Consider the following 25,207-nt stretch of genomic DNA (forward strand, 5'->3'; position numbering starts at 1 on the left):
GCTCGCCAGTTTTTCCAGTCGAGTTTTTCACCCGTGATCTCGCAACGAGACAGCCTAAGCAACCATGCGAGCACTTACTAAATTCCGAACGAAACAAGACCGCGAGCGCGTTGCCGCTCTGACAAACGATGTTAGAATATTGTGTTTAATTATGCCGCTTACAAGACTGTCCGGTTATTTATTCCACGATACAATCACGATGCTAATTAGGGAATTCGCTACATGTGTTTGAATATTACACCTTGTAAACGTGGCACGGGCATGCGACCTGAATACGGCATACTTGTACCGGATATTGACGCGGGACATACTTACTCATTTTTTTCGCTCGTTCAGTCACCCGAAATTAGCTCTGCTCGCGTTTTTTTTTTCTACCGCGAGCGACAAATTAGTGCCAGCTTGTGTGTTAGGTGTAGCAACGGCTTGTGACCCTAGAGATTTTTAATTGATCGATACAGAGTTTAATGGAGCAATTCACCATTTTGTGCTACGGAAACCAGACATCAGAATTGTTAGACAAAATTTAAAAATGATGGTGTAAGAGGTAATACATCCAATTAACAAATTTTGGTTGGGAATGACTATTACGGATGACAATGAATAGATATTAATTTTTGCTTACTGACTACTTTAAAAAATATTCGGAATGCTAGAGATCCCTCTCTAGCTTCGCAGGGACCGTGGCAATTTTATTATAATTTTTTATATCGTTCTGAAATTCCCGAATATATTTTAGCTTTTCCTAGAATTACAATTTATATAGCAAATGCTAACTGAATTTTACGCGATACAGTTGTCGTGACACTAAATACTGTAGCTTCTCCGTGACGGATATACTCGTCAACGCACAGCTGACATGTTATTTCACATAAATATATAAAAGTATATAAAACCGATCCGCTTCGTGAGTAAGAGGATCTCGAGGACGAAAGAGCCTGATCGAGAGGAGGAGCAAAGACGAATCCGCTGGCGGAAAACCGTAGAAGGAGCAGTACGTGGCGTCAGTGTTGCATAGCAAACGATCAATTAGGATTCAGCCAGGACGAATCAATCGGCCGAGGAACAAGAGGCCGAGCCGAGCACGGAGAGGGAGTAGGAGGATCGCGATCGAGAAACCGATCGCCGCGAGGTCGCTGCTAATTCCTCGGGGTCGGGTCGAGTCGTGCCGCGACTCCGTTCCCGATTGGTCGACGTCACCGGCGGCCCCTTTTGTTCTTTTCGCTAAGAACCGCGCCGATATGTGTAGAGCAACCTGACGACGATCGTGATATGCCAGCTGGCGCCCACGCTCCTGCGACTTGAGACGTGTTCCTGTGCGCCACCTTCCGGCCCTGACCTGCCATCACCTCGGCCAATCTTTCAGGCTACACCCTTTTTCCTTTTTCTCCCCCTTCGCTCGATTACGCCGCCCCCGAACGATACCCTGCCTAGTTCCGAAACGACCCCTTCACTCCGCAAAATTTATAGACCGACTTATAGGGTGATCGGTCCAGCGAACGAACGCTTAAGCCGCGTGTCCGCTGAAATTAGTAGTCGCAAATCGTCATTTAATTTATCACCGCCGCTATATTCTATACCAACGTCATTCCATATCCGGAACGAGACACGCAGTCGGCTACAAAACTAAGTGGGCACCATTTAAGGGGGCCGGCAGGCATTTGGCCTTGACTGTCACGCTATGTTACGCTATGCCTTTTTTTCTAGACATTTTACGTCTTAAATAAGTAAGTAATCAATTAAAAATGCATACCACCGTGTTTGTACATGTCTTTGCTATGTCTGTATAGAGCCCTTTTTTCGATACGAACACTAAATCTCGCGAAATTAAGAGAATCTCTCAGCGGCAGCCATCTTGTGACGTCATACTTGCTTCAGAATTCGAATTTTCTGCCGAATATTACAAATTACTCCACGATGAGGTAGAAATTCGCAATTTGGGCTCTATACAGACATAGATTGGACTTTTCGGAAACACAATTGACCACTTCTAAACTGCTCATTGCAATATTGAAGCGATAGTTTGAAAAGGTTTTGACCCATGCATACGTATATGGATTTCAAACCCTGCCGGCCCCCTTAAGAAGTAATATTAGGTTGGCAAGAAAGTAATTTCGGTTTTCACTAATAGATGGCTTTACGTTTTCTTTGATTGACTTCTGTTAACATTGCATTTGTTTTCTTTTGAAGCAAATTACACGTAATTTTGATTAAAATTGTTAGTTCTGTGTCAATTTGAACATGGAGTGCAAAAACGAACGTTATAGGCACATATTGCTTTTTTATTTCCGTAGAGGTAAAAAAGCTGCCGAGGCTCGCAAAGATACATGCGAAGTTTATGGTGTGGATTGCTTAACAGAACGCACGTGCCAGAATTGGTTTAAACAATTCCGTTCTGGAAATTTCTCACTTAAAGGCGACCAACGTTCTGGTCGACCATCTGAAGTTGATGATGACCAAATGAAAGCCATTATTGAACCGGATCGTCATATAACTGTCCGAGAGATTGCAGACAGGTTAAATGTCTCGCATACAACTATAGAATATCGTTTAAAAAGTCTCGGAATCGTTAGGAAGCTCGATATTTGGGTTCCACACGAATTGAAAGGAATTCACTTAACGCAACGCATCAACATATGCGATATGCATCTCAAACGAAATGAGATCGACCCTTTTCTGAAGCGAATCATCACTGGTGATGAGAAATGGGTTGTTTGCAATAACACAACTCGAAAACGATCATGGTCGAAGCGTGATGAATCAGCCCAAACCACACCGAAAGCTGAATTGCACCAAAAGAAGATCATGTTGTCAGTTTGGTGGGATTACAAAGGTATTGTGTATTTTGAGCTTCTCCCAAGGAACCAAACCATCAATTCAGATGTTTATTGTCGACAACTAACAAAACTGGACATAGCAATCAAAGAAAAACGGCCAGAATTGGCAAATCGCAAAGGAATCGTGTTCCACCATGATTACGCTAGGCCACACGCATCTTTGGTAACACGTGAAAAGTTATCGGAGCTTGGTTGGGAAGTGATGTCACATCAACCATATAGCCCTGACATTGCACCATCAGATTATCATTTATTCCGAAGTTTACAAAACTCTTTGAATGGTAAAACTTTCACTAATGATGATGGTCTGAAATCGCACTTGGATCAGTTTTTCACCGAAAAGGATCAGAAGTTTTATGAGCGCGGAATTATGAAGCTACCAGAAAACGATCATAGAACAAGATGGAAAATATTTTATTGATTACAGTTCATTGTTTCGATAAAAAAATTGGATTTTACTTCACCTAAAAATACCGAAATTACTTTCTTGCCAACCTAATAGCTTTTTAGAAATTCGACCGAATAAACTTGTGCCTTTGAGATGTCGGAAGGAAAAACTTTCTCAATCCTCTTACTGCATACGCAGACAGCTGAAAATTAGGAATAGACGACACAGTTAGTTAGGACAACCTTAGCTGTCGGTACCGCGAACGTGTTAATGATGATCAGACTGCGGATTTTACGCATTCGTGACAAAAATGGGTAAGCAGAATTTAAAGCAGTGGACATATTAAAAAGATTTGAGGGCAGTAGCGTACTGGTTTTAGCATAATGAAAGAATTAAAGGAAGAAAGACATTTTTATCTCGCCCCTGTGTCTTGCAATCTAATGATGATGGATGGACTAGCCGACGGAATCGGATGCCAACTGTTGCGGAAAATAATTGGAACGCCATAATCAGACTATGTGAGACGTATGCGACGCGACAGTTTCAAGTTATTGAATCTCTGGCGAACGTCAACGATGAGGAAGCGATAAGTCCCTTCGCAACGCGTGAGGCACGATTAAGAAAGACGACAAGAAAAATGGAATTTCTGACGAAGATTGATGGACCAGTACCATAGGGTCATTCGATGAAATAATTGATTGCAATTTGGTAGAGATTTTGATTAAGACTTGGAATTTAAGGCACGATGATTTTCCGCTAGTCCCACCTGGAAGGTCGATGGGGACAGTCGAAGCTTGTGATGGCAATCGAAAGAAAAGTGGCTGAGGATGAAAAGCGATGGTTGAGGATTGCATCCACCACCCACTGTGATCTCTCCCACCAGGATGATCCTCGTGCTGTAATGTCAGCCGAGCCACCTCTTCCTGGAAAGTGCATCATTGTCGACCAATGGATGCTACGGGATCGGGCTACCAATTGGACGACACCTCTAACTTTCACCTAGGAGTCGACCTTACCGAGGCAACACCGTCGTCAGCTCCGAGTAGGCGTGGTTATCTTGCTCTCGGGGGCAATGCCCCGTGGGGCAAACCGTGCCCACTTGGACCGTACACTATAATTTGTTATTCTTTTCTGACACTATAATAGTGACTCGCGTTTTACAAAAAGATACGACGCAGTCGGCGAAACACATCCATGAGGAACGGTGCGTAAAAGTCGTTTTGAATGGGATTAACGACGTCCGAGAAGAGCGAGATAGAAACGATAAAAACGACGAGAAACAGAAAAATGACCGTTCCAACGTGTCTCAATTATCTCGGGCGCAACGCAATCAACGGGTGGATAATCTTCGACAATCGGGACGCGGAGATCCAATTAAAAACGGACTGGCCGTGTGAATTTGATCGTTTCCGCCGGCAATTATCTAAATTACGGTAGAACGTAAACCGTAAATAATTCAGCAGCCCCGCGCCGCAACAGAGATGCCGTTTCGAAGGGACGCCGCGACGCTGAAGAGGAGCAATTCGTGCTCCGCAACCCGTGAACTTTCCGCGGACGTTGCCGATGCGGCGATAAACGCCGCTGCGCTGCGCTGCGTTGCGCTGCGGTGGAAAAAGAGCCAGGAAATATAAGCCACGGTTGCATTACCTGGAAACGAGTTACGCGATTAAGACACACCGGCGCGGCGCGGCGCGGCGCAGCCTGCAAAATCCGGGCCCGGCGTGCCCCGACGTGCCCCGGCCATACCGGTATTCAAAGAACCGGGACGCCGGAGTCCAGTCTTGAGGCATTTGATACTCGGTATGGGGAGACATTGCGCTCGATCGCACCGTTTCGTGACATCGACGCTGTTTTTCCAGAAATTCGCGGAATGCTCGACGTCTCCCGGAGACCCGGCGCGGCGCGGCGCGGCCGCGTAACAACCCTGAGGAACCATTGCGCAACCGCTTTCGCGCGAATCACGCGCCTCACATTCCGAAAACTATCGTTGTCCCGCGAGCAGCGACCATTTTTCACCGGAACGAGCAACCGTGTTCTTTCGACAGCTCTTCAGGGCCAAGACTCCGTAGATTCGCGATAAGGTAGAGCGACCACGTTACCGACGAAATTGGGCGAAAAATGGTTTCACAACTTTTCGTCCTTATATGAGAATATTTTTCGCTGGGAAAGGGCTCGTTTGAAAGAGGAAGGTTTAATCTTGCGCGCGCTGATCATCAGCTGACGAGATTATGCGGATATTTGGTAATATAAGCGTTTGAAGTGGGCCAAGACTCCGTAGATTCGCGATAAGGTAGAGTGGCCACGTTACCGACGAAGTTGGGCGACAAACGGTCTCACAAAATGGGAAAGGGTGCTTAGAATTACTTCAGCAATCACCCCTCTCTTTTTCCGACACTCTTTCTGGGACACCCTGTATGCGTATGTACAGGTTCACTATCAAGAGATTAAAAAAGGACCTACACGGAGTCACTGTATTAAACAAGTGAACAAGTAAATATTCTGTAAATTGTACCGATCAATTGTTTGGTCTCATTTTAATCGGAAAAGTGTCGCACATGCGACGATGTAAGTATCATAAAGAAATAATTAAAAACAAAAAAGTGTCATTGGATTGACATTGTTTCACCGGTATAGTTACTGACACTTCTCACACTTCGTGCAAATATCGCGCGTATCTCTTTTACATATAACATCGTGAAACTGCTGTACATTGTTTCACAAATATAATTATTACTGTTCTATCAATCGACAACGTGTAAGGGTAGAATTCGATGAATCCTGCATTCGCCGGTTCGAGTAGCTTCGCGAAGAGTCAAAATTATTCTGCGGCACACGGAGAATTTCCTTAGCCGACACTTTCGCATAAGTAGGTGATTCAGATTGTCGCGTCCTCAGAACCACGAAACGTGAAATACAGGCCCAGAGGAGCGGGTACAAGTCGCGGGGCGGTGGGGGCCCCGCACAAGGAAGCCGAGTTTACGAGATGATTGTCCTAGGGGCGCTATTCATTCGACATGGAATCTCCAAGCGGATCTCTATTGTAGATTATTGCGCCATTGTCCATTGTCGCGATCCCCCACGGCCCGGTTGGGCCCACCGCTCTGGGCCTACCCTTCACGACGATGAAAAAGAGTCACCACCGCCGTCCGAACATCGAAATATCAAAGTCCGTTGTAATTGAGAAATTTCTTCTGCGAATAATGCGGCTTTCATCACCTGGACCAGAACTATCGTTGTAGTCTTGGGTGTACAAATAAGCTCCGGTGTTCGAGATCGGTGACATCATACCGATATCCCACGGTACACCAACGGATCACTAAAAATAATCACTAAAATTACAACCGGCTAAATCATTAGAATTGTAAGAAAAGTTTGTGGCCCTTGTAGGTAGTTTAATCCTCTATAGCAGTGATGGGCCCGGTAGGGGCCCCTCAAACGCCTGCTTCCCCCACCAATCTCTCTTTCATGCACCTCCGTCGCGTTCGCTGGTGTCTCGCGTCTTCGTTGCCCCACCATAACGGCGCTTATGGGAAGGAGACAGTGGGCGCCAAGGTGGGAACGGTCCCAATTCAGACAACGATACCCATCCCTGCTCTATACCCTAAATTTTTGTCACGTGAAAACAACGAATAGCACGAATGTCTCTAGCACGCGTGAAATCAGAACTGACAATGGCGACGCATAACTTTCTTGGTTGTGGAGGAGACACAACAGAACAACATGCTTTCCTCGCGTTATAGTTGAAAATAAAGTTGGACGCGAAAATATTGATATATAAATATGTAACTGCAAAGTTAAACGGAGCTATAGAGGGTCAAAGATGAATGGACTTATGTCTTATTTTGTTAGCAACATTAACTTGTATACAATTTACTTTTCCACGTGTATTATTGAACGAGACTAAAACACGAGTCCAGTGTTTTCAATATAAATTTCAGGAACAGCTAAAGGATCCAGAATTATTTGAAAGACGTATGCAGAAAAGAACAATATCTTGGAATAAACATGTCAAAGAGTTTTTTTGCGTGTCCTCCGCATTTTTGGAACGAAGTGAAAGTGAGGAACTGGGTCGATGACGTTATCGCGTCGCAGAATGACAAATTTGATCTCGTTTATAAGTTGGGGCAGAAAAATGCGACAATTTATTTATAAATATAGACGGTTGTTCGTGGCCGTTTAAAAGGTACAAAATGTCCGAATCGCCGGGCATTATCCACGCGCGACCATTAAGGCGAACTACGACGGGGACAAAAATTTGCCAATTACTAATAATTGCCTGGTCGGCAGGATCGGGGCTCCGTGGGCAGAATACCGTCCCTGATAAGATCTAAAATATGATGGCGTCGACCGCTTTTCGTCGAAGTTATACATACGTAATCGCATGTACCCACGCGCAGGTGCCGATCGGGGCACGATCGATTTGCATCGAACGGTGGCCCGCAGGATGCCGGGCGACTTCTCCCAGGTTGCTGTTCGTTTTTTGCATGCTACCCGCGTCTTCCTTTTAATGGGATAACGCTACCGATTCGCATAACCGTCCTCGTGCGCGCGCGCGTCTCGTCGCGAAAATCCTTTACCGAGAAACCGCCGCGCCGCAAAGAGAGCAAACACGACACCATTAAAACTCCGCTAGGATGAATATGCTTTTATTGAACCATACGCACGGGTGACTAACGTTCGGGCCAGTTACCTTTTAAAGTCAACGCCGCGAATTCCGACGGGAACGTTAACCGGGGTCCCCCTTGCTATTAAATGCTTCTTACGCGGAGTGTAATTATCGGATTCGCCAACTTCTGTCCGGTTTAATCAATTCCAGGCCTGCCCCACCTGTTTCGAACAAGTTACAAATATTTATGGCCGGCTCTCTGCCCGAGAACAAATGCGAAGTTATTGAATGCAACACTCGGACAGCAGCGACGATAATTCCGTTCGTCCTGCAATTACGACGGAGCGGCTCGAATTTCCATGCGAGCCGTGCAACTTTTAATGTCCCCTACATTCTTCGTATTACTTATCCGTAAGTAAGCAATACCGGTTACGATTTGCGTTAGGTTACAATATATCCAAAATTCAAGAAAGTCGTCGAGACTCCTCTTCTTGTGCACGAAATAAAATGTGTAGACAAAATACAGTTGCAACGTGTAATCGCGTTCTAATTAAAAAATATCTAGAAGCGTTTCTTCCAACATCTACGGTGAATGGTCAAGCAACGTCATGTTCTTGTAGAGCCCCCGACGTTGCAAATAAATAATTCAACTCTTCATAGCTCCCTGCAACTTTAAAGTTACATGTTCATCAATATTTTTTAGTCGAATTTTAAGTAAAATTTGTCACAGGTAAATGGTCAAACGTCCTACCACTGTGGTTACGAAGATTTCCATTTTGCAACTGCACCGATGTACTTCCTTAAAAATTCGCATTGCAGGACGATACAGTACCGCTGAACCGCGCAAAATATTCCTGTATAATGTTATCTATTTCCCGTGCCTTCGCACGAGGGGCAAAAATCTCGGGCCGATCTCGGCTAATTATTTAGCTGAATTTGCGAGCGCGAATGGCAGAAGGAGAGGGTTCGACGAGTAAGAAGAAACGATTTTTTCCGACTGCTATATATAGCAGAATAGCCCCTTAATCACGATACACATCTGACGAGGAATCGCTGGCGCAAGTGCGCAGAGGAGTCCCGACAACGGCATAATTCGCGTGCTTCACTCACAGTACACAGGACATATATCCACGGTAATTCGAGAAACATAACTCAAGTCCCTGCGGAGCGCTACATCACGGCCACCAGTTTCTTGGCAGATATCGCCGCGGCGCACCGTGTCGGCTTCCCTTTGCTACTTTACCGTACACTTTTTCCTTTTACCTTTCCTAACCCTCTTCCCCCCCCCTCGCCCCGACGATCCTCGCCCCTCTTCGTTTCTCTACAATGTCCTATCCCTTCCAGTAGCCTAACCGACTGTGACAATTTTTCATTGTCGCGTGTAACCACGGCTGCGCCGATGTAAACCGATACCCGAGACGAGAGACGTCCACGCTGGCAAATAGGGGAGCCGAAAATCTACCACGGCTTTTTGCCCAACAGGTTCAAAGCTGCACGAAAGGGACGCTTCGCTGTTCCTTAATAAATAAACCGTTTCAGTTTTTTACACCTCGAGAACGTATGTCGCCAGCGACGTCTCGTTCATGCGCAACGTATGGCCCCCGACGTTGCAAATAAATAATCTAAACTCTCTACAGGTCCCTGTAACTTCAACGTTACACGCTCTTACATCAATATTTTTTAGTCTAATTTTAAATGAAATTTGTCGTACGTATTTGTGACGTCTGCTGGCGAACGTGTTGAAAATAACAAAGCATCAGCAAATATATGATCTAGCGTTCTGAGGAAAATACCAAGGCACAACTAAACAGCATAACTGCATCTAAAAGCGCATCTTAGTAATTTTCTTGTATATACCGAGGAAAAGTTAAAGCGAGTATAAATCTTGAAAACGCTACAAATGGTAGCGGAATCGTTAAAGGAATAAGAGTACATTTTAAAAACTAATTAGTAGATTGCGGATCTTTATGCAGAATGAAAATGTTCTGCATTGATTGTGGGAATAAAATAAAAATTGATTTCATCCCTTAATGACTTTGTTGCGTTAAAAACAACGTTGCAGTATACGATTATAATTAATTATTTGCACCGAACCAATTTCTTCTATAAATGCATAAAAGATCCGCAGCCTGCTAATTAGCGACGTCGGTTAAATAACGAGCGGCGAATTCCAGTAGCTAAGAATTAAATTACCGAAGGAGTAGTTAAACGTGTCGCGTTATGGTTGGGCGGTGTAATTACAGCGAGATCGAGTTATAAACTATGATGTTACACGGCCGTCGAAGCCGCACAATACGTCATGTTTTAAATGTCTACATCGAACTTCCGTTCGTAACGGAGGAGCAATCATTTGTATCGTCGAGCGACGCGTATACAAAGAGCCATGACAGAACAATAAAACCCGTATACTACATGAATCATGTTCAAACTTCATTATACGGTACGTAAGTACGGTACAGTCGGTGTTACGACTTTCAGCGCTTCACCGTTGCGTCATGAATCGCGCGTAATGGTTTCTGCAACAGTTTGATTATTCGAACAAGGTCCGATTTCGAAATACTTAAATGACCGGTAACCTCCGTACATCCCTCAGAAATGGTTACACAAGAAGTACCAGCACACTACTCCACGTATTCTTGCTTTGCTCTGTGACTACTCTATAACTAAAATTGCCTGCAACAAATACAACAAGCATAAGCCAAACAAACTTTATTCTTCTTTTAACGATCACAGTAAGCCACCTTTCTACCGTTTCCATTTTCACCTGCTCATTTTCCTCACAAAAGCATACGATCCTCAGTCTATAACAGAGCAAGGGACCCAATTGCTGAGCCTATATTAATTACACTTATTTTTAAGGCATAATGAATATTAAAAAAGATATATTGGATTTTTAGACAATTTACCATGATAAGGAATTACTCAAACAGGGTAAGGGACTCAGTTACCATGGGGGTACCAATTATTGTGGCTATATTCATGTTAATATTCATTATGCTTTAAAAATAAGTGTAATTGGTACCACAATAATTGGTACCCCCATAGTAACCGAGTCCCTTACCCTATTTGAGGAATTCCTTGTCATGGTAAATTGTCTCTCGCATGTAGACACAACTAAAAAATATCCAAAGTTCCAGTCACCCCGGAGTTAAGATGATCACGATACTCCAGTTGATTGCATTGTTTCGTTTTCTTATATAAATTGAAATCACGCGACCGACGAAAGTAAGATGCTACCACGCCCGGATACTAAAGTCTGCAACCACCTGTCGTCAATTTTCTGATGCTTGTCTTGGGTACGGGAGGACACATGTAACATTATGCTTCGGCTATCCTAAATGTACACGAAGTAGCATGTTCGTATATGCTAATCGCTGCGAGACCGGACACTTGACCAGTGCTCTCGCAAGTGAAAAATAATTCTTGATCTAAACGATGCGCTAAGACCTCGCATAAGCTTGAATACTCGTGTGCATTGGTGTAACTATTTAGAGATGTACGTGAACTGTTGGCATCTCGCTTCGGTTCCAATTAACCGAGGTGCAATTGATTTCCATTAATCAACTTCATGCGATGCCATAAATACGTCATGAACGCTGAATCCAATCAGTCCTGTCTAACTAGCAAGTATCGAGGAATGTTCTAAACCTGTTTGTACTTGCAGTAATACATAAAACGCCATAACGTGCATAAACACATTATGTGTTTTCACACAATGCATTAATTTGTCTATGATAGTCGAATAACAATAGAAATGAACTCTATTGAAGAGACAAGAAAAATATTCAATCGAAGAGTTCATTTGCTCTAACGTAAATTACAATTTCTATCACGGGTCTTGATGGACCCTGTATTCGCTATGCGTTCGGTTAATAATAGCAATTTGATTGTTATCGGCGACCTTCGTGTTACGGTCACGACGGTACAGGAACGTTGGTTTTAATGAGACATCTCCAATTACCTGTTCAGTGTGACACCTGATGAAAATGAAATGATATAGTGTACCAGAACTCATACCTTATTGAGCCGGTGTCCTTATGCTTGCCGATGAGGAAGGTTGTCACGCCATCGTTCATCTGATTTGCCCACGGTGGTTTGACCCAGATCAGGTGCCTCAGGTGGCCAGCGTATGCCGCAGGTAACATCCAATTTTCGATGCTAATTTCACTGTGCCAGAAACACAGTGTAAGTATCTCAAAAGTATTATGGTGGTCACGCAAAAAAATTACGTTTACTGCTACTTCGCTAAATTAATCTTTCAAACAAGTTTGTAATTGTGGATTAAAGTGCACCTTTTACGGCACGATCCCTTATCTATGCAACCCGTTCACCATCGTGCTTTTACTAACCGAAAATCAAGAGTTTGTTTTCATTACAAATTTGTAATCGATCACTAATTATTAAAAAACTCAGTTTTTTTTACGTATCTCAGTTACTAGATAATTATGTGTCTATATTATATTGTCAATATACAAACTTATTTAAGCTCATTAACTAAAGTGATAGATTATCCGAAAAAGTGAATTTTTCGTAATATGACCCCTCGGTGATGCAACCTTCTCATCATCGTAGCTTTATGAACCGAAAATTCGTAGTTCATATTCGTTACACGCTTTTAAACGACCAGAATTATTTAAATATTCGTATTTTCTACCTATTTCATAGTTTATTTGTTCATAAAGCAAACAAGTAACAAATTCTGATACGAATCTTGAGCAAATCACGCGCACCCTAACTTACCGACCGTACATGCAGCGCTGTACAGATGGTTGCCTGCCCACAGGGGCTCTTTTTACGACAAGTGCATAACCATAATAAAAGATACCTTATAACTTATAACTTTCTAAAAATTTAATCCTCTATACAACAAATAAATATCTATAAACAAACTTCCAAGATTCATAAAACTCTGTAATAGACAAGATAATTTAAACTACAGCTTAATGAACAATTGTATGAGCCAAGGATTTGTTCAGCACAACAATTCATTTGTATACATGTTTAACGTAACAAAATATCACTAGATATTGCTAGTTATTGCTAAATAATGCTAGTAAAAGTCAATACTTCAAAATGACGATGATTCCGTATATTAAATGTTGTACTTAACCTGCATTATTGCAAGCTGTTTTCAGATAATTATACTACAAACCGCAAACCAACTACAATATCGTGTAGATATACATCATAAATAGCTATGATTAACAAATAACAAATCAATCTTTGAACTGTACAAACACATTCAAAATTGGAATAATACCTTTGTACATAGCGTATTATGTATACCTGAATAGCTCATCTTTGTCCAAAACGGTATCAGCGGACATTGCTTTTGGTATGAGCATGTCCGGATGAGAATCCAGATGTATGAACGTGTTTCCTTCGAACGGAAGATGCTTGGAGCCCAAACAGCGATAGATAAACGGCAGAACCTGCGACAGCCACAAAAACTCTTCACAGGACCCACCAAGTGCAAAGCGCGCGAAAACTTCGAATCATTTTCGCGTTTGAATTTCGCATGAAATGCCTGGTCACGTGAGCTTATGTCAGCGATAGTGCAACGACCAGCGCCTCTAGCGCGCCATAACGGAAACACGTAAGTACGGAACAAGTCGAGATGTAAACAAACAAGGAAAACGTTGACCATTGTAAAACCCACCTCGTCGTGAGCTTCCACCACGTAAGCCGGGATCCGTTTGAAATATTTCCTCGAGAACATGTTTTCGCCGCGCACGATGCGAATATCCCCGAACGCACGAAATTCGAAAAAGAAACAAAAGATCGATAGTCCTACTAATTATCACGATACGGAAACTCGCGAACGCGATTAAGAGACGCCTTCACGCGAAAGCACGTGGTGACCGACTGAAGTATGCCAGGCGGACAGCTCAAACGATTATTTTGCGAATAAAGGACGGACACGACAAGGCGCGTACCCCAAATTCTCACGAGACGAGTTTCGTAAGGTGGCTTTTTTTCCCCCCTTAGCGTGCCCTTCAAAGAAACGCCTTAGAAACCTGATCCCTCTAACTCACAGCCGGCCCGCAATGTACAAATATGTAAATAAGATATTTCACATTTTCAATGCACATACATACATACAATAATTAGTAGACTGCAGATTTTATGCATTCGACAGAAATGAGTGGGTGAAATACCCTATAAATATTATTTTCAATTTATGCAGAAGTACATTTTTATTTAACTCCGATTTCTTACAGTTGACTTAGAGACTTTCTATTTTGTATGATCCGCACTCTGATAATTACTGTATTAATTAACTCTATGCGAAATAAACATTTTTTCCTGTAATAAATGGAAGTTGAAATTCATTTAATCCCTGAGTAATTGTAATAAATTGAAGGTAATTATGTGGAATAGGCAGACATCCCACTCGCCTCGATGACCTTGAAACATGCTGAAGTCGACGTTCCGAGCATTTTTTGCTATGCCGCTCGGCTTCATTCTCCGAGATGCACAAGAAAGTATATGCACTGCTAATTTTTATGTAAAATAAAATGTCTCTTGCATTTCCTTTAATCATTCTACTACGTTCGAAATAATACATTAACATCTCCAAATTCTTGTACCTTTCATCTATTTCAAATTCCACCTACCTATTTTTGTAATAAATGCACAAAATGCGCAATCTAGAAATGATAATTGTTCTGTTTTTACTCTTTTGTATTCCACATAAATATTTCTGTTATAAATGTATAAAAATCAGTCACTGTGTAAAACTACAAGTTATAATTCTTGCATTACCCATTCCTCATAATGTACACATAAACTATGATCTATAAATCTTTATATATTTACCTATAACTGTACAAATATAATCGCGTTTTCAATTTAAATTAATCGCATTGTAGTATAAATGCATACACGAGCAAATATGTTACATCGTTTATAAAATCTTAAAAAATAATACAATAGATTTCATGGCAAAGTTCAGTTGTTGAAATTTACATTGTGTACTTTATTCATCCTGTGACCACCCATGATTCATCTGAGACTTATATAATTCCATGTGTAAACAGTCTGTTTCAACTCTTAAAGATGCTAGAAATTGTTCAATATTCATTTCGTCTTCATTAATATGTTTATTTGATGGATAATATAGATTAGTTTCGTTTTCCGGTACGTTAAAATGTGAGAATTGATTAGGAAAATGTGAATTAATGTCTTCTCGAGGAACACAAGGAATACTATGCTTATAATTATAAAGAGAACTATGATGATGTATATGTGTAGGCTCTATCCTTTGTTTAGATTGTTGCCAATAACTACTATTATATAAATCGGTCGAGTCTGTTACAAAATTATTATACCAATGCCCCTCCAATGAATCCTTTATTGATGTTGTAAAAGTAGAGTGGCCTTGATATTCTTGAAATTTAGAAGAATACTTAAAATATTCGGATTTATTATTGGCACGCGAGCTTGACTTTGCTATCGATGGAGAAACATTGGCATGACTTCTCATAATGGATTCAAACGAATTTAATTGTTCTTCCGAGTCAGACTGTTTATCGGATGAATCAGAACTATTAACAATTGTATTAACGTTGTTGTAGAAAACATTGTTTCCATAAAGTGGTGTAGGTGTATCTTTTCCCTTCTTTTTGGTCGATGTATTTTTCCTTTGACTCCTTCTTTGTCTACGGAATTTGCTCTTTGTGTATGCTACCTGATGAGATGCGCGTTCCTCAAAATTATTACTTTCGCTCAATGAAGTTGAACATGTACTATTCTGTGAATTATAATTTTCAGGACTTTCTTGGGTGTACTCTATGGAAACTTCAGAGTTGGCATTCGTTTTTTGTTCCAGCTTTTCTTGGTCCATTGTTATATCTTCTTCTTCTTCAACTTTGTCCGATGATTCGACGTCATTCTGTACACGTTTGTCTTCACTTAATTCATCACTTGCTGCTTCATCTCGTACTATCATTAATAATTCATCGAGCGTCCTTCCTTTTTCAGCTTGTAATTTTAGCATCACATCATGCTTCTTAGTTTCGCTAAGAGATGCTATAAAATTTATTATTTCTCCTAATGTTTCAGCAGGGTAAGGAGTTGACCTCAAATAATGCAATGCGCTGCGATAATTTTCTATACCCGATTTTGTGAGCATGAGATTCGGCATATATTCGTCTTCTTTAACAGGGTATGGAAAGTGTGCGTAGAACTCTCTGTCAGATTTTCTATGTAAACTTTTGAAGTCTTCTATTTCTTTATACACCCGCAATAAATCTCCACCTAAAGATCCAGAATACAAATAAGTATCGTTTACTTCGTCTTCGTTCCGTATTTCTGGGTAAACGCACATAACAGCATGTTTCTGTGTAGTAAAGAATGTTTTGAGCCCTTGAATATACTCGAGATATATCGATCTTTGAATAGATTCCGCCATATTTTCCACCATGTAATTCAATAATCCGATTTCAATATTCAACTTTTGCTTCCAGGCGTCTGCCTGCATGATTTGTGCTTCCTCTGTATTTCCTTTTGCAGAATTATTACATTTATTTAATTCTGTCACACAGGTAACGAAACAGCTAATTAATTGGTTTATTTCATCCTGATCATTTTGCACCACTGTCAGTGTCTCAGTTCCGTTAGTCATTACATTTTCAGTATTTGTAACATTATCTACAGCAGATTCGGCTTCTAATTTTTTCACAGGATAATCATATCTTAAATGCCCAATAATGTTTTCAATATCAGCATCAGATAGATCATCCTCTCGAACGTCCGTCAAGTCAACTTCAAACTCCGTCTTCTCGTTTACTTTTTGCCAGTGAGAAGGACTGTCTGTAACAGGGTCTAATTTAAATTTATGTATAACCTTTGGCTTCGATGTACTGTAATGTGCGACTTCTGTCTCTCCTTCGTCTTCTTCTCTACTGGTTTCCAAATGTGAAGAACTTGCTTTAACTTTATTTCTTTTGTGGATATTTTTAGTATTCTTAATTGCACTGCTTTTTATATTTTTCTGGGACTGTACGTTATATATAATTTTGTTGTTTCCACATCCTGCATCTTCATTATTTTTAACATTTTTGTCGTTTTCTAATTTAATCTTATCGTCCGTTGCAGTTAAATTATTTACACTTTCGATGGGTATATCAGTTTTTAGTGTATTCTCTTTAATATCAGATGCTGCATGAACTTTTTCAAATGTGCTAATGGGAGCAACCCAAATATTCTCTGGATTCGTAGGAAGTTTTAGTACATAAAAGTTCAAACCACCAATTGAAGTTAACAATTGCGTGAATGTTTCAAGTTCGTTTTCTGCAATTATTGTGATGGAGATACCGTACGACCCATAACGCCCAGCTCTTCCTATTCTATGCAAATAGGTAGCTGAGTCTGTAGGCAAGTCGAAATTAACGACTAAATTCACGTTGTCTGCATCTATACCTCTTGCAGTTAAATCAGTCGTTAGCATTATCCTACATTTAAATGTTTTTAATTTACTAATTGCCTCAAGTCTTTTCTGCATGTCTTGATTTCCAGCGATATACGTTGCTGTGAAACCCATAGAATTAACTTTGTTGCACACAGATTGTGCTCTGAAATGAAGAAAGAAATTTTGCATCAAATATAAGACATTATATAATCCGAATGCGAGCATGAAAAACATTAAAATACATATTTACCTTGATTGGTAATTCGAAAATACTAAGCTTTGTTTGAACTGAACTTTATTAAATATTTTGATCAGTTCATTTACTTTTATTTGGACCTAATACACCAGGTAAATATAAGTATCTTTTAGTAAAGTGATAATACGTTCAAATAAGATATCACAAACAAATCGAACCTGTTTCATTGCGTTTGGATGAAAAGGAACAACTGCCACAAATTGTTTGAGTCCAATAAGTACTGGTCCGTCGTTATCTGGAGATGTTAAAACCGGAGAAGACATGTATGTTGATAAAAAGGTTTCCAGATCCCCAGGGTAAGTTGCGCTCGATGCTATAACTTGTTTATTCCATGGTAACTTTGAAAAAATAAAACTGAAAATTTTAAAGGATTACAAATAATTATTTGTGTTTCTCATGCCAACTGATAGCAATACAATTTTCCTATTGTACTAACTTAATGTCTTTCTGAAAGCTGCTTTCCATTAATTTGTCTGCTTCATCCAGAATAAATAATCTAACATTTTCAAGTGTTAGCAGTCCTTTCTCAATTAAATGTCTAATTCTACCTGGAGCACCAACAGCCACATGACATCCTTTTACTTTCTTTTTATCTCCTTCTAAAGCCATTCCTCCAATAAATACTTCTACTTTCAAGCCTAAAATGATAAAATGATTATCACATTTCAATTCCTGAATGTAATAGTAATATTTTACCAACTTTTCCATGAAATGTACCATTCATTTCACATCCTATAGATGAGCAAACTTCCGAAATTTGAACAGCAATTTCTCTGGTTGGTGCTAGCATTAATGCTTGCACAGATGATACTTGCACATCAACCATCTCAAGTGCTATCACGCAAAATACCAAGGTTTTACCGGTACCTGATTTAGCTCTCATTATTAAATCTATAATCATTGGATTATATTGTTAATTATAAGCTACTGAAAACATAGGAAATACTATTAAATAAAGTAGTATTTACCAAATCCACACCTTCCTAATGGAATAGCCTTCAGCTGTATCGGCGATGGTTTCTGAAATCCACAAGCAAACAATCCATCCAGAACTTTTTCAGAAAGTCCCATTTGAAAAAATGTGACATCTTCTTTTATTTTAATATCCTGTGTGCGTGGTTTTTTATTTATGTCATGTGCAGTAACAAGAGCCATTCTTCTTCAAAATACTGTTATATTGGTTACATGTGACTGTAATGAAACATTAAAAATATAACTATTAAATGTATCAAACAATATTTATATACCTCATTTGTCCCTTGTCATAAATTATATTTTGTGCACTAATGCGTTAAGACGATAGTGTATATATGTAACATACTTGTATATTTATCTTCGTCTGCATAAAATGCTTCTCAGGAGCAATTATCCAGTTTTCATGAACTATTATTATAACTTTACGCGGAGTGAATTACAGTTTATACTATAAATCAATGTTACAGAAAGTGCCGCTACGGATGCCGCTAACAAAATGCATCTGTAGTAGAGTGCATCAAGGTTAAGTCATAGAGTTACTGTAACCAGAGAGGACATGAAAGGAATCCAGAACACTAATCGGTTACAAGCTTGGGCGTTTCGCCACTACGAGGTAATGGCGCTGTTTGCAGATTTTGCCGGACTTTATGTGTGGCGCCACCCAGCGGAGGAATCCAGAACACTAATCGGCTACAAGCTTGGGGATTTCGCCACTACGAGGTAATGGCGCTGTTTGCAGATTTTGCCGGAAGATGTACATGGCGCCACCCAGCGGAGGAACCCAGAACACTAATCGGCTACAAGCTTGGGGATTTCGCCACTACGAGGTAATGGCGCTGTTTGTAGATTTTGCAGGAAGATGTAAGTGGCGCCACCCAGCGGAGGAATCGAGAACACTAATCGGCTACAAGCTTGGGCGTTTCGCCACTACGAGGTAATGGCGCTGTTTGCAGATTTTGCCGGAAGATGTACATGGCGCCACCCACCGGAGGAATCGAGAACACTAATCGGCTACAAGCTTGGGCGTTTCGCCACTACGAGGTAATGGCGCTGTTTGCAGATTTTGCCGGAAGATGTACATGGCGCCACCCATCGGAGGAATCCAGAACACTAATCGGCTACAAGCTTGGTGGTTTCGCCGCCACACCAATACGCGCTCTTTTTAAATTTTACAAAGTAATTGATTCTTGTCCGCATTTACTAGACGCCTTATAAACGTATAGACAAGAATCATTGGGAACGTTAATTATACGTCAAATTTACATTTTATTAGTTCATTTCCTCCATTAGTTATACTACGTTATTTCCTTCGTTCCCTCAAATCGCTCAAAAAATAAAAAGCAAAATACTGCGAGGGCACTATAAAATTAACATTTATCATTACTTAATCAATAATAAGAGAAACAATATAACGAATAACCGCAAGAAATATCATATCCGATTAGGATTCAACTTTATATGCGAAGCGTAGATTTCCAACTTTCCCCATCAACGTCCAGAAGGTGTCATCGTTCGATGCTTTCATTAAATGAATTCATTAATTACGGGGGCGGTGAAAGTTAATAACATCCAACAGGGAATTATCAACCATGATAGATGCCGCGTCTCACGGTTTACTTTCAACGGCTCGTCTCTTCTAAATCGAGAAACCGCGAACAATTTTTGCTCGGACGGAGCTCGGAGTCAGTCCTTCGAATGCGTGATCGATTATCTCGTCTCGGGAAAAAAAAGAGAGGCGACGGGTAAAAAAAACGCGCGACGTGTCCTTCTGTCGTGGCACGGAAGCCACGTTTCAAATAATCAAGGTGAATCGACGTTCCGACACGATGCGTGCGCGAATCTTGAAGTGAATTCCTCCGAGCGATCGGGTCGCAGAAAAAAATGCGCGTACACGCATCTTCCTCGATAACGATCATGCCAAAAATATTCCTGTCGATCGTTTCTCCGAACGAGCATTGCAACTTATAATTTAGCTTCCGTCCTCGACAATGGATCGATGGAGCTTCGATAAGTGCTTTCCAATCGATAATTGAGCTGTTCAACGCAAAAACTTCAAGATACTGTTACATTATTTTCAACCTATTAAACATATTAAGAAAGAAAATCAATTTCTATTTCATTTTCATTTTCATTTCATTACATTATTTTCAACCTGTTAAACATATTAAGAAAGAAAATCAATTTCTATTTCATTTTCATTTTCATTTCATTACATTATTTTCAACCTGTTAAACATATTAAGAAAGAAAATCAATTTCTATTTCATTTTCATTTTCATTTCATTACATTATTTTCAACCTGTTAAACATTTTAAGAAAGCAAATCAATTTCTATTTCACTCCAGTCTGTTGCAATTCAGATAGAAAATTTTTATTTTGCATAAACATCCGCTGTCTAGTAATTAATATAGGCACAGTAATTGGTATCCCCACAGTAATTGGGTCCGTCACCATGCAGCAAGGATGGGCATTTTAAATGTTTCATCGAATCCGCCATGTTCGATTGGAATCGCACGCGCCGCCAGTTATTGTCAACGATCGGAGGCAGTGGCTCGTTGGAAATTCAAATGGTCGAGTTGGCATAAATAATTTTTTGCAAAGACCAATCCTTACGTAAGCCATTTGGAGAACGCTTGTTCGAATTCATTTGAATAACGCGTCCTGTGATAACTGCGAGGGGTATCATTGACATCGTTTCGTGACGCGGTGCATTGCGACTTTGAGATGCTTTTGCCGTGATGTCGCTTCGAAATTTTACGCAACCGCGACAAACGTCCGTCTTCGATTCCCGGCGCTTCTCGTTAACCCTTTGCACTCGGCACTATTTTCAATGTAAAATTAAATTTTTCTTCCGTCTTACAATATTTTCAATTTATTCAAACGAAACTGATCCGATTTCTACATATATAGTATTTGAATGTTTAGTAATCTATTAAATACAAATATTGTAATGTAACGAATATTTTGTAATATTTTTTGTAATTTCTTTGAAATAATGCCACAACAATTTCTGGTGGTGCTTCAGAGTCACCATTCGAGTGCGAAGGGTTAATATTTCAAAAATTCTAGACAGAAGTGCAATCGTTGATCACTCGCATAATTAAATCGTCAGCTATGCAAATCTACTTGAATAAAATACGTTAGACGCATGAATATCAATTAACATCATTAACGAACGTTAACGCGTCGATTCAGTGTCCTTGCGATTTATTATACAAAAAAGTAACACCTGCTAATAGCGTAATCGATGCATAAATTCATTTCTTTGCACTGTCGCCTTGAATGTGACAGATTCCAAAGTCATCGGTCTTTATGCGAAACACAGATCGTTTCAGAAAACAAGCGAAATTTTTGCTCACTCTTCCACAAGTTTACCGTATCCTTCGCGGCACATTTTTGCAAGAAAATGGCCCGTTTTCACGCAGACAAATTTTGCTTAGCGTTCCAATTTAAAATTCGATTAGCGCACTCGCCGCTAGCAATCTCACATGTATAGGTACGCTGATCATGATCTTCTATTTTACGTATAAAGAATCGAATGAACTTCATCCGTATCGTTATTAATTATGAATTGTAATACAGTCGGATATCCGCGGAATATACAGGTAGGTGTTTAAAAAAGGGTGGTTCCATTTAAAAAATGTCAAGGTGACCTTGATATCTCCAAAAAAATGACATAAAAACAAAATTTTTTTTGCATCGTGTCAGCCCCATTGTACCATTCAACTTTGTCCTTACCATATTTTACGTATCTTTAGAAACAACAAAGATATTTGAGGTGCTAACATTTGGTGACTCACCCTGTATAACATTTTAGGATACGCTGTATTTAACTATTGACTGATACCCCCTATGTAGGTATGTTCCATCGAATTTTCCAACAAAAAGAAAACTGCTTCACACAATTAAAAAGTCACGCAAAATGTTCGAAAACGTACTGAAAACGCGCTTGGTTGGTCCAGTGTCAATAAAATGTTACGATGAAGGCTATTATGAAGAGAATCGCTGGCAGCGTGCGCGTTCAACGCGACACCGTTACGCAGAAGCAAAAATCGTTTTCTCTGTCGCGAATCGACTCGCAGAGAGGCAACGAGAACTTGAACGATGACCTAATATTGTCGTCGGTTGCGTGTCGGCTTCCGATGCAACGATTTCATAGTATCTTTCTTGATTCATGAGAGAGGTCGCGGAGGCGACGCGAAACACGCGAGGAATGGGATGAACAACGGTACTGTATCTGTCGCCGGTGATCGTACACCGGTTCGTCGGCAGAAGTGAATAGTTAAAATGATGTTCCGCTGATGTTCGCGGTATTTAACACCGGCGGAGAAGAAGCCGATTCTTAGTTAGCCGGAGAAGCGAGGGGACGCGGAGGCCGCCGAGAACTCTGGCGAACGCAGCTTGAACGTTCAAACTCGGCCCGTTGAATGGCCAATAAAAGTTTATTCCTACGTAGGTACGTGGCAATGAAAATTTATCGCGTCGCTGTGATATCATGCGAAACGAAACGCAGGTGCGCCGGATCGTTGCCGCGAATTTACTCGCGGTTTCAGCAAAAACACAGTCGAAACGGTGCGCTCCCCCTTTCACGCGTGTTGCGACCTTTTTACGCGACACACACACACGCGTGCACACAACACGGTATTTTCGACGTTGTTGCATAACGCAGAGGCATTCCATCGATTGCTCTATTCTCGAGGTTTCCGATGGCGGGGCCCTCACCTCGTCGGAAGGAAAACGCGAGAAAGGAAACGCGGACTCCTCTCTGTCGCTCGTGTCCCGCGATGCGACTCCAGTTTGTAATCCCGCGTGTAGCTCGCGTAATTGCACCGCAATCCCGAGTTAATGAGGCGACTATTACTATTATTAGTAGCGCAACCAAGAAAATAAACTTATTCGGAACTTATTACTAATAAGCGAGCGTGCGCGAGTGCGAGCCAGCGGAAATTACACCGGTCGCGACCGTGGCTGCGAGCGGCGCTAATAAACAACAGTGGCCCGTCGAACCGTACAAAGGTTTCGTTCGAAAAAGTTGAGAAATTCCCGCAGCAATTGGCAGACCGGACGCCGACAAGAAGACAATTTGCACCGACGTACAATCATTTTGCCTTCTCAGCAGTTCCCGATGGCAGAAATGGAAACCGCGAGAAAATGGCAGAATTTGAGATAAGATGCGGGTGCAATGAAACCGAGCTGTCCGAAAAATTCATTTAGTCCGTGCTGCCGAGGAAATGCTATGGGTTAACGCTGCTCGCAAACATCGTGCATATTTCAATCATGTTTAACCTAAATATATTCCTTTGATCTTGCGCCACTTGTCCGAACACTTGTCTCCTTCGCCCACAACATTGCCGGTAATTTGTATTCCTATTTGTTCGGGGCAGATTTTGCAGCTTTACTTAGAACCCCGAGTACCGTGAAGTCAATTCATTTCTTCGAAATTTATTTCATGCAGAAGTCAATGACTGTGATTTGTCAGTATTTCGTTCGTGTTGCCGAGGACGGTGAGGACTCGTGTTGTCCGGTTAATATTTCTTGGATGTTCTCCAACCCCGTATTCTCTCATATTTTATATTTCGAGTAATTGTCGGCTCGTTCAAAGTGGCACACTCTTGTGCAAGACTGCGGAGAACTGCATTGTGTGAAGCATTAAATTTTACTCGATTTTTGCTTCTATAAATTCTAAACTTTCGAGGAGGCACCGTCCAAGTACTAAATATTATTTATCAACGAATAGTTTCTCGAATTTTCAATACCGAGACGGCGAACCAATGTTGTTTCTCGCCAATTGACCTACTGTTGTTTTTTATCGTTACACTTACCGATACGTGTAATTGGCATAAAGGAGTCCGATTACTCGCCGAGATAAGATCAGAATTTCTACAAATTAAGAGATTAAATTGAGAGAGTGATTTGGAAAGTCGTCGAAGTTAACTGATCTCGCGAGAACTAATTGCAACGGAAGTAGAAAATTTGGAGATTCTAACGCGACGAAACGGCACGCGATTTCGGCCTTGCCGCGCCGGTATCGCGAGACATCGGCAACTAAAATTAATTTTGTCACTTCAGACTTTGTACAAAATACAGCGATAACGGAAAGCTGTGCTCTCGTTAACGCATTATCGTCTACTTAAAATTCTAGATAACTTTAGCCGAACGACCGCCAAAACGGAAATTCCAAACGAAGCGATGTACTTAAAATGTTGTCGATTCCAGTATTACAGAACGAGAAAACAATTACTAGGTTGGCGCCTGTGAAATTTCGTTTGTTCGTGAAACTTTGTTTCCAAGGTTTACATCGTGTGTGACATTTTTGCCATTTTTAAATTACAGATTTTTTGGATTTCTCTGATATTCGTGTGATTTTCTTGTATGAATATAAACTTAATGCCGCGTAAACCACTCCCAATGTAAACAAAGCTTTTGGAGATGATACTGTTAATGAGAGAAAAGTGCAGCGCTGGTTCGCAAGATTTCTTTCCGGTGATTTTTCTTCGAACAATAAGCCTTGTGGAAGACCTCAAATATGGATAACAATGTGGATAACAAAGTCATTATTCATTTCTTCGTACTGGAGAAACAATTACAGCTGGCATTGATAAAACGCGTGAAAAGTTAAAAATATTACGTCCTGCACTCGGCATGGGCCGATTCTTCTGCACGACAACGCTCGAATACGCTCTCATATACGTTGCAAAAGACTGTTAATAAATTAATCAAATTATATTATCAAATTT

General features: G+C 40.8%; 2 protein-coding genes across 4 annotated transcripts in view; both read right to left on the reverse strand.

The window, feature by feature from the left end:
• Positions 1–13,884, reverse strand: part of Mesr6 (misexpression suppressor of ras 6) — an 832,393-nt gene extending 818,509 nt beyond the window's left edge. Inside the window, exons 1-3 of the mRNA XM_076802429.1 lie at positions 13,488–13,884; positions 13,115–13,260; positions 11,846–11,995 (exon numbers count right to left, since the gene is read on the reverse strand). Of these exons, the coding sequence (XP_076658544.1) occupies positions 11,846–11,995; positions 13,115–13,260; positions 13,488–13,547 (356 nt within the window). The 5' untranslated portion in view covers positions 13,548–13,884. The remainder of the gene's footprint in view (positions 1–11,845; positions 11,996–13,114; positions 13,261–13,487) is intronic.
• A 311-nt stretch (positions 13,885–14,195) lies between these two features.
• LOC143362019 (uncharacterized) lies at positions 14,196–18,993 on the reverse strand. Of its 3 annotated transcripts, XM_076801790.1 has the most exons (7): positions 18,818–18,993; positions 18,465–18,687; positions 18,214–18,387; positions 17,933–18,134; positions 17,655–17,850; positions 17,491–17,576; positions 14,196–17,403 (listed from the first exon to the last, which is right to left on the reverse strand). In XM_076801790.1, the coding sequence occupies exons 2-7, from the start codon at positions 18,649–18,651 to the stop codon at positions 14,808–14,810; spliced, it is 3,441 nt and encodes a 1,146-aa protein (XP_076657905.1). In that variant the 5' UTR covers positions 18,652–18,687; positions 18,818–18,993; the 3' UTR covers positions 14,196–14,807. The 3 variants fall into 3 exon arrangements, with proteins under 3 accessions (XP_076657905.1, XP_076657906.1, XP_076657907.1); XM_076801791.1 differs by lacking the exon at positions 18,818–18,993 and having other exon boundaries at positions 18,476–18,612; XM_076801792.1 differs by lacking the exons at positions 18,465–18,687; positions 18,818–18,993 and having other exon boundaries at positions 18,197–18,319.
• Between the last annotated feature and the right edge of the window lie 6,214 nt (positions 18,994–25,207).

This window comes from Halictus rubicundus, chromosome 16 (assembly GCF_050948215.1).
Source record: "Halictus rubicundus isolate RS-2024b chromosome 16, iyHalRubi1_principal, whole genome shotgun sequence".
NCBI lineage: Eukaryota > Metazoa > Arthropoda > Insecta > Hymenoptera > Halictidae > Halictus > Halictus rubicundus.

Excerpts from the sequence above, each read along its gene's own strand:
- LOC143362019 (XM_076801790.1), bottom strand. The coding sequence starts at position 18,651 with ATGGCTCTTGTTACTGCACATGACATAAATAAAAAACCACGCACACAG. Across the intron at positions 17,851-17,932 it reads AGCTTTCAGAAAGACATTAA|TTTTATTTTTTCAAAGTTAC; the intron begins GTTAGTACAATA and ends TAAAATTTTCAG. Across the intron at positions 17,404-17,490 it reads TTTTCGAATTACCAATCAAG|AGCACAATCTGTGTGCAACA; the intron begins GTAAATATGTAT and ends TCTTCATTTCAG.